This window comes from Primulina huaijiensis, chromosome 16 (genome assembly GCF_012295235.1).
Source record: "Primulina huaijiensis isolate GDHJ02 chromosome 16, ASM1229523v2, whole genome shotgun sequence".
NCBI lineage: Eukaryota > Viridiplantae > Streptophyta > Magnoliopsida > Lamiales > Gesneriaceae > Primulina > Primulina huaijiensis.
The window spans coordinates 11,970,517-11,979,739 of record NC_133321.1 but is presented as its reverse complement, the minus strand read 5'-3'; the positions used below and the strand labels follow the sequence as shown (position 1 = coordinate 11,979,739).

At 34.2% G+C, this 9,223-nt stretch overlaps 2 protein-coding genes across 3 annotated transcripts; one reads left to right on the top strand and one right to left on the bottom strand.

The window, feature by feature from the left end:
- The first annotated feature begins 2,361 nt into the window (after positions 1-2,361).
- Positions 2,362-3,831, top strand: LOC140960792 (uncharacterized). 2 transcript variants are annotated; one of them, XM_073419067.1, is made up of 2 exons: positions 2,362-2,498; positions 2,972-3,831. In XM_073419067.1, the coding sequence occupies exon 2, from the start codon at positions 3,027-3,029 to the stop codon at positions 3,642-3,644; it is 618 nt and encodes a 205-aa protein (XP_073275168.1). In that variant the 5' UTR covers positions 2,362-2,498; positions 2,972-3,026; the 3' UTR covers positions 3,645-3,831. The 2 variants fall into 2 exon arrangements, with proteins under 2 accessions (XP_073275168.1, XP_073275169.1); XM_073419068.1 differs by having other exon boundaries at positions 2,362-2,505.
- Positions 3,832-5,448: 1,617 nt separating this feature from the next.
- On the bottom strand, positions 5,449-8,017 carry LOC140960719 (pentatricopeptide repeat-containing protein At4g14820). The gene is made up of 2 exons (XM_073418964.1): positions 7,439-8,017; positions 5,449-7,121 (listed from the first exon to the last, which is right to left on the bottom strand). The coding sequence occupies exons 1-2, from the start codon at positions 8,002-8,004 to the stop codon at positions 5,528-5,530; spliced, it is 2,160 nt and encodes a 719-aa protein (XP_073275065.1). The 5' UTR covers positions 8,005-8,017; the 3' UTR covers positions 5,449-5,527.
- Between the last annotated feature and the right edge of the window lie 1,206 nt (positions 8,018-9,223).

The window sequence follows — 9,223 nt, the reverse complement described above, 5'->3', positions numbered from 1 at the left end:
TGATATTGTATTCACCATTGTTTTTGTTGGTTTTAGTTCCAAGAAATATCTTTTATCTCGGAGGATAGTGTGCGTTGTACCACTATCAGGTATGCAAACTTCAGCTTGGTTCATAGCATTTTCCATATTTGAACTTCAAAAAAATATGCAATGAAATAAAATTACTGACAATAAAATACAATACAATATAACACACTATAAAACATTATCATACGAGTACATGAAAAAATAAAATATTTTACATATTTATTCCACCAGCAAATTGATCATTATCTGAGAAATCAATCAGAAAATCTCCAGCATCAAAATGAGTTGAACCACTCAAAGGTTCACTGTGTTCAATAAAGTTGGTCTCCTTTTCTTTCCCCTTTATTGATTCTTTATAAAGTTTAAAAAGATGCTCAGAGGCTCGACAAATACGGGACCAATGTCCTGGAGTACCACATCTGAAACAAGAACTTTCAAATCTTTTTGAGTGATTCTCATTAACACTCATATTCTCTTGATGCCTTTTCGGTGGATGGTTTGGGACGCTCTTTTGATATGAGTTATAGAAATAACTATCTCGATTATTTTCAAAACAACGGCCGCGTCCAAGACCATGACTACTTCTACGTCCACGACCACGACCTCGATTTTGTCCTCAACCAAAATCTTGTCTATAACTTTGATTTTGGTTTATATGTTTAAATTCATTTTTGCTTACGACATTTACTTCAGGAAATGCCGTTGAACCAGTAGGTCGGGACTGATGATTTCTCATCAATAGCTCGTTGTTCTTTTCCGCCACAAGAAGACAGGCGATGAGTTCAGAATATCTCGCAAATCCACGCACTCTATATTGTTGCTATAGAGTTATATTTGATGCGTGAAATGTGGAAAAAAAATTTTCAAGCATTTCCGATTCCGTAACCTCATGTTCACAAAATTTTAATTGCGAGATTATTCGATACATCGCCGAATTGTAATCACTTACTTTTTTAAAATCTTGGAATCTCAACATATTCCATTCATCACGGGCGGTCGGAAGTATAACTTCCCTTATATGTTCGAATCTTTCTTTTAATCCCTTCCACAAAGTCATGAGATCTTTTTCAATTAGATATTCACATTTTAATCCCTCGTCGAGATGTCGACGCAAAAATATCATGGCTCTTGCCTTTTATTGTTATGTGCATATACCATTTTCTTTTATGGTCTCATTTAGACCTAATGACTCAAGATGCATTTCTACATCGAAAGTCCATGACATATAATTTTTCCCCGTAATGTCGAGTGCAACAAATTTAAGCTTTGTCAAGTTTGACATGGTGGTACTAAAAAAATTATGATGCATTTTATTAGTTAATGAATATTGTAATACAAAGTAATGGATAAACAACAAATACAAGTATTCGTAAAAATAAAGAAAACACACGAGGAGGATATTCTCTGATAAATACAAGACTCGTGAGTATGATAACCAAAATAATTAAAAATAACCTTGAGAAAGTCATTTTCTTTTTTCTTCGAAAAATTTGATGAAGAATAATTTTTAGAGAAGAAGAGAAAGTTGGAATGATTGAATGTGTTTGTGAGATCATATTTATAGGGCAAAAACTAGCCGTTTTGTTACCGTTTATGACCGTTGGTGTACAAGAAAATAAATGTATGTATTTGTATAATTTTATGGTAATGATATGATGTATATAATATTAGTAATGTTTTAAATAATTATGTATATCATATCACAATATTATAATGAGGTGTCATAAGATATTTTGTTTAAAAACCTTATAGACTTTTATACTTGTCGTATCCCTTACCGGGAGTGTGGGATGTCGTCTTAACATCCTCCCAGGATTTATAACGAGTTTTTTGAAAAATTTATTTTTATTATTTATAATAACATTATATTATATATTAAATGTATAAACAATAAATAAATAAACAATAAAATAAATATTATTACTTTTGTTACGTTTTTCTTCTGTTTTGGAGCTTGGAAAAATATGGAGGACTTTTAGAGCTTTGTGCTGATAACGTGTTGTGAAAAAGTAAAAATTTACGGTAAAAAGTAAAAATCTCAAACTCTCAAAATTATCACACTACACACTTTATAATATTTTTCTCTCAACTCAATTGTGATTTTCTTCACAAATGAGATATCTATTTATAGAAAATATTTACAAATAATCCAAAAATAAATTACATCATTACCTTCATCATTACACACAAATTTCAATATTCAACACCTAATTTTCAACATTCAAATATTCAACATTCAATATTCAATGTTAAAATATTAATTTTTAACGTCAACAAGAATATTAAGAAACAGAACCTTGTTTATTATTTTATTTTTTTCGCTCACATTTGACACTTGGTTGGTGTGTTTATTATATTTTGTGAAGGATTTCTCCATTCATCGATCGTTCTCTTCCTGCCAGCCCTAATCCCCTAAATCGAAGAAAACAGAAAATCTACACCGACCACGAACGGACGAAAAATCGATACTTGTAAGAGGTACATCCTTCTTTAATTTCTTTAAGTTATAATTTATGTCTCTGTTAATTGATGAAACTGAGTGGCTTTGCCCGTTTCGATTTTGTTCGAATCAAAATAATCCATTTCTGATTTTGTATATTTTATGGATTGAACCAAACAGATTGCATATAATAATCGAATGGTAAAGTTGGTGTTAGGATCGATTTTGTTGGAATAGGTTAATGAGTAGAAAAATGCTTCTCAGATTCCTGAAATGTTCATCCAGTTTTTAAACAGTGTTCAATGTTTCATATAGCTGAGATACGAGTTTTTTCCCACCACTGTTTTTATTGGTAATTGGAGTATGTTTGGTGACTTTGGATTCAGCAAAAGAAACTAACTAGATTCATGCAATTTTTAGCCTAAAAATCAGAGTTGCAGTTATTATTTTTAATCACCTTGTATTACATTTCTCACTTGATTTCTGTGTTGCTGTATCTTGCAGGGTTTCTGGATGGTAATTTCTCTGTAAATTTTCTATCAATTTTTATCCCAAGACTATGGCAATGAGTCTGATTGCAAGGGTTAGGCATCGTATCTTCTCTCCTTTTCTTGCATCAGTTTCACTTGAATCAAGTTGGCATAGCAGACACTTTTCTCAGGCTGCAATGAAGGAGGAGGAGGAGGAGGAAGTGGAGATAGACCAAAGAAGACTTCCGGCTGATTATGACGCTTCGAATTTTGATCCAACAGAGCATCGCAGTCCCCCAACAGAGAGAGTATGGAAGCTGGTTGATGAAATATCTGGACTCACTCTGGTTGAAGTTGCTGAGATGTCTTCTATTATGATGAGGAAGTTGGGTATGAGGGAGATGCCAGTGATTGGTGTCATGAAAGCAGGTGCCGGTGGAGGAGTGGCAGCGAAGACAGCAACAGCGTCTAAGGAAGAAGAGAAGCCCGAAAAGACAGCTTTTGAGCTGAAGATGGACTCATATGAAGCAGCTTCGAAGCTCAAGGTAATTAAGGAGATTCGGAGTTTTACTGAATTGGCGTTAAAGGAAGCGAAGGACTTAGTGGAAAAGACTCCTGTGGTGATTAAAAAAGGGGTATCCAAGGAGGAAGCGGAGAAAATCATCGAGAAGATGAAAGCAGTTGGGGCTAATGTTGTTATGGAATGAGTTGAACACAATTTATTACCGTTCAGCATGTGGCTCTTTTATTGTCTCAAATTAATTTCATACCAGTATCACATCCTCGCTGGGAATGTAAAGTTTCATTAGTAGTGAACGTGCTAAACTCTGAGTTGTTCTTGTTACGTCTAATGCCAATTTGACTTCTGGACCAACAAAGAATATTGTTTCTTGATTCCCACTGTAGACCAAACATCATTCTACTTGACACAAGCTGGTCCAACCAGCGCTGTTTAACATGTATCTACATTGTTAAAATCACGCATTCACAAATACCAAGATGAAAATGCAATTAAGATGAGCTTAAATATATTATAGAACCGTCGTTCTACGTCTGCCACTTTTAGTTTCTTTGTTGGTTACCTTAAACTTCACCAAAGTAAGTTCATTGAGAATCACATGATTCAGCAATTAATAACACAAACAAGTTCAACCTACCATAGTCGGTGATTCCACGTGGACGGCAGGATGAAGAATCTATATATATATATATATATATATATGGGTCATGTAATCACAGCCCTCATGACAGCTCATGCGACATTTACTCACAGAATTCCCCACTCCTGACAGTGGAGCTCAATTGGTACAAGTTCTCTTTAATCCAAGTACTTACGGCTTGGACAGAAGTCTTGGGTTCGAGACTTGAGAGGCACGTACTCTACTGCCAGAAGTGAGAAGTTTTGTGAGTATCGCATGAACTGTCATGAGGACTGTGATTGCAGGACCCAAAAGAGATAGGCTAATGGGCTTTACATAAGCCCTTATTGAAAAAAAAATTAAATAAAGTGAGGAACCGAGGTTCAAAACCCCGACCCCTAATAAATACTAAAAAAAAGAGTCGGGGTTCAAGATTTCGCTACCTCATAAAAAAAAATTAAATCAAGATAGGAGTCAAATTCAAGACCCCAACCCTCATAAAACAAAAAAGATGAGTCGCGGTTTAAAGCCCCTACACCTCATAAAACAATTAAATAAAAAGAGGATGCTAAGATACAAGACCTTTGCGCCTTACAAAACAAAACAGAGAGTTGATGTTTTAGACCACAACCTCTTATAAAAGAGTTCTAAAAAAAAGAGTTGATATTCAAAATCTCGGCCCCTAATAAAAAAATATTAAATCAAGAGAGGAGCTGAGATTCACAACCACGACCCTCATAAAAAAATTTAAAAAGAGGATCATTGATTTTTGGAATGGCACAAAATATTCTAATTAAAATTACGAAACATATGCAAGTTTCCTTTCAATAATCCATATGAGTATCTATGTCCATCACATAAACAATTTCTAGCAAACACGATGGGTAAAAAAAACCCAAAATGAAATTATGTAAGTTACATAACTAAAAATGCAATTCACTTGTTGACATGACCAAAATGTAAAAAAAAAAAAAAAAAAAAAAAAAAAAATAAAAAAAAAAAAAAAAAAAAAAAAAAAAAAAAAAAAAAAAAAATTCAAAATACATGACTAAAAATGAAAATTCTTTGCTAATAGAACCAAAAAGAAAAAGTTCATAACGGATCCTAAAAATGAAAAAATTAGATTTATGTTCAAGGGATCACACTTGGTAAAAATTACAGGTTGTCCTTTATTAAACGTGGGGCTTTTATACTAGTACAATTATTTTACAATTTGATGCGAATGTGGGGATTTTAACAAAATAAATTTGGAATTTTTTTTGTGGATCTTCTTATAAACTATTACCATTGGATCTTTTTTATTCCTGTTTTGAAAAATATCAATACATACTTTTTTATAAGACCTTGCAACTTCTCTAGGAAACACATCATGTTCAACCAATTAATCGTAATAAAAACACAAAGAATTACATTGAAAAGAAGATATACACGTTCCCCAAAAATAAAATGAATCACCAATAATCCTTACAAGAACATAGACCATCTTTACAGTGGTGAAATCTGGTTCTATCCCTTACAACAATCTCCTTATTTAACACCTTTGACGCCAGTTTCATAAAGTTGTGGCAATCTTGACAGATCCTAAGGTTTTTTATTATACGGATGCAGGAATCTCTTTCCCCTCTTATTAGCCCATAACAAAGCGCTAACTTCTCGCTGTGCCAAAGAACAGCCTCTCCCTTTTCATCTTCATCCAAATCAACTGTTACACAGCTCGTATTTGGAGCATATCCAACCTGTTTTAACTTATCAACCACTTCATCTAGCTTGTCGTATATCTCAACCGTTCGTTTATGGCTTTTATCAGCTGTCAAAAATTCGTGTATGTCACCATCCATTTCAACCGAACTGCATCCTCGTTCTTTAGATATCCCTTTGTGTTTCATGAACCGTCTCACTTCTCCTACATCACTCCACCTCTTCTCATTGGCATATATGTTTGATAAGAACACATGGGCACCATCATGTTCTGGATCTAAATCAAGAACACGTTTTGCAGCAAATTCGCCTAATTCAAACTCACCATGATTCCGGCAAGCTGCCATAAGGGATCCCCAAATAACGACATTTGGTGCCATTGGCATAGTTTCTACAAGCTCTAAGGCATCTCTAAGTCTATTTGCACGACCGTAGAGGTCTACCATGCAACCATAATGTTCCAGTTTGGGGGTAATTCTATATTCATTCACCATTGATTCGAATACCTTTCGTCCCTCTTCAACTAACCCAGCATGGCTACAAGCATAGAGAACACCCACAAATGTAACCCAATTTGGTTGCACATCTTCACGTTTCATCTGATGAAAATATTTCATGGCATTATCGACATCTCCATGAATCGCAAAACCACTAATCATGCTGGTCCAAGAGATAACATTTTTCCTCCACATCCTATAAAAAACCTCTTTCGCTGCCAAAAGATTCCCACATTTCGCACACATATCAATGAGGGCGTTACTTATAGGCAAAGCTTTTCCGAATCCCATGTCATCTACCAAAGAATGTGTCTTTTTAGCTTGATCCAATGCACCAAGACGAGCACAAGCTGAAATGACACTCAACATGGTTACTTGATCTGGTTTGATTCCAGATTTTATCATATCATGAAATATTTTCAGAGATTCTCCAGGCGTGTCACTTTCTGCATAGCCAGAGATCATGGCACTCCAACTGACTAAGTCTTTATCATTTATTTTCCCAAAAATTAATCGAGCAGCTTCAACATTGCCAGCTTCCGAGTATCCAGAGATCATAGCAGTTGAAGCTACAATATTTACAGGATTCAACTTATCATACAAACTTTGTGCCACATCCATGGCTCCACAACTTGCATACATGTTTATAAGTGCACTATGCAGATATGAATCAATCACAAGTTTACGTACATCTAACAGCCCATGGACCATTTTTCCGACATCCAAATTTCTAACACGGCCACATGCAGAAAGAATAGTGGTATAAATTCTCTCATCAGGTTCTGCATCGGAGGACTTCATCTCTTCCAGCAGAGCTATGACGTTATCAAAGAGCCCAATCTGGCAATATCTGTTCGAAAATGGAATCAAAATCAGGAAAAGAAAAGTACTGAGCTCTAGTGTATAAATATTTTTCCAGATTTTATGCTTAATTTATGCAAATATTAAACATTTAGGACCTCTAAATACAATAAGTTGGCCATGCATGAAAAGTTCATTAATTCGCCATATTTACATGATTATCCCATTCTGGGCAGAAGGAAGTTTTAAGTTTTTAAATTTGTGAAAAATGCAGAAAGTTTAAAGTTTCGAACTTTAAAGCGCCAAAAAATACAAATGAATTCACAAATTTTCAATTTTATATTTTCTCTGGCGTACGAAACTCACCCATCTATCATAATGTTCCAAGTCACGACATCTCTGTACGACATTTTATCAAACACCAGACGAGCTTCACTAATATGCCCACACGAAGCGTACATTCCCACAAGAGCAGTCTCCACAAACGGGTCACAGTCAAACCCCATCTTCGACGCCAATCCATGAACCATTTTGCCTTCACTAAGAGCCATGGATTTCGAAGCTGCCTTCAGAAGCGGCGGAAAGCTGTACCTGTCAACTGGAAACGCTTTGTTCTGCATTGTTTGGAAAAAGACAAAAGTGCTTTGCGGGTTGTTAGAGCGGGAAAGATGTTTGATGAGCTTGTTGGATAGGTTCGGTGGCGGCGGGAGGACGGCGGAGAGGAGGGAGAGGGAATAGGTGGTTGAGCCAGGGAAGGAAAGGGAGGAGAGTAGAAGTTGGAAGAGAAGGTGGTGCTGTTCGTGTTTGAGGATTTGGGTGTGGATTTGCTTGAGCTGAGGGAATGCGACGGCGGTGGAGATGAGGTGGGCATAGTTATGCTGGTGGCGGAAAGGGGCGGCGGTGGCCGGAACTGGGAGTAAAGTTTGAGACATGGGTGTAATGTAAACAAATTTCCTTTGTCAAAGCTTGGTTTTGCTTTATTATTATTATTATTATTATTATTATTATTATTATTAATTGTGTGTAACTTTTAACTAAATACAAAAGAAGGATTTTCGATATATTTAAGAACTAAAATTTATATCAATAAATACCAAATTAGAAATTTACGAATTTAATTTAATTAATGTGTATAAACAGATCAACGTAAATTTTATATAAAAATTTTGGAAAAATAGTTTTTTGTTTTGCTCGCTTGTTCAATTTGAATTTTGGTCTATTAAGTTTTTAAAGTTTGATTTTAGTAATTAATTTTGAATTTTCCCCTATTCAATTTCTTATATAACACCCGAAAATACTGATGTTACGCTAAAATTGTTAATATGACGTCGGAAAATGCTGATATAAAATAGAAAAATATTGATATAACATCGAAAATTGCTTTTTTATCATATCACACGTCAACAATTAGATCAAAATAGTTGAAAAGTAAAAATTAATGTATCAAAATAAAAACTGGATAAGTTAATTGATATGCCAAAAAAATCATTTTCCCAAAAAGTTAATGATTTATGGAAAGACGACTTGATTTTTTAATGAATTATTTACTTAGACAATTTGTTGATCAAAAAAATGTTTAGAGTGAGGAATGAAAAAAACACTGTTAAAATTTTACAATTAAAAAGAACTATAATAGCACGTACTTAGAATGTTAAAAAATAAACCGAACACCGAGATATTATATTTAATTCGGTTTTAACCAAACGGAAAACACTGAACATAAACCTCTAAAGAGTGATTAAACATTTTCGAAATCATTTGATAAGATTGCAATTTTCAATAATAAAAACAGTATGGTTGAAATGTTTTATCACACACTTTGTATGCAACATCTTGGTATTTAATCAAACACATAAAATGCTTCAAAAATACATATCAAATAGTAGCAATAAGTAAATGCAATAAAAAAAAGAGGCACAAGTTTGTTTATGAAAGTTCAAATATCAAATCGTTTTACGTCTTCCCTTCTTCCATTGCTGGAAGAACTTCACTGAAAGACTTTGATTTTACAACAACTTGCACAAAAATACTTCAATTTAGGACTTAGTTGTTGCCTAAATTGAAACTCCTAACACACTCTCAACTCTAGTTGGGACAAAAAATCTGACAACCAAATATAAATGAAAGTACATTCTTTAATGTTTTTGTGCA

Excerpts from the sequence above, each read along its gene's own strand:
- LOC140960719 (XM_073418964.1), bottom strand. The coding sequence starts at position 8,004 with ATGTCTCAAACTTTACTCCCAGTTCCGGCCACCGCCGCCCCTTTCCGC. Across the intron at positions 7,122-7,438 it reads TGGAACATTATGATAGATGG|ATATTGCCAGATTGGGCTCT; the intron begins GTGAGTTTCGTA and ends ATTTTCGAACAG.
- LOC140960792 (XM_073419067.1), top strand. The coding sequence starts at position 3,027 with ATGGCAATGAGTCTGATTGCAAGGGTTAGGCATCGTATCTTCTCTCCT.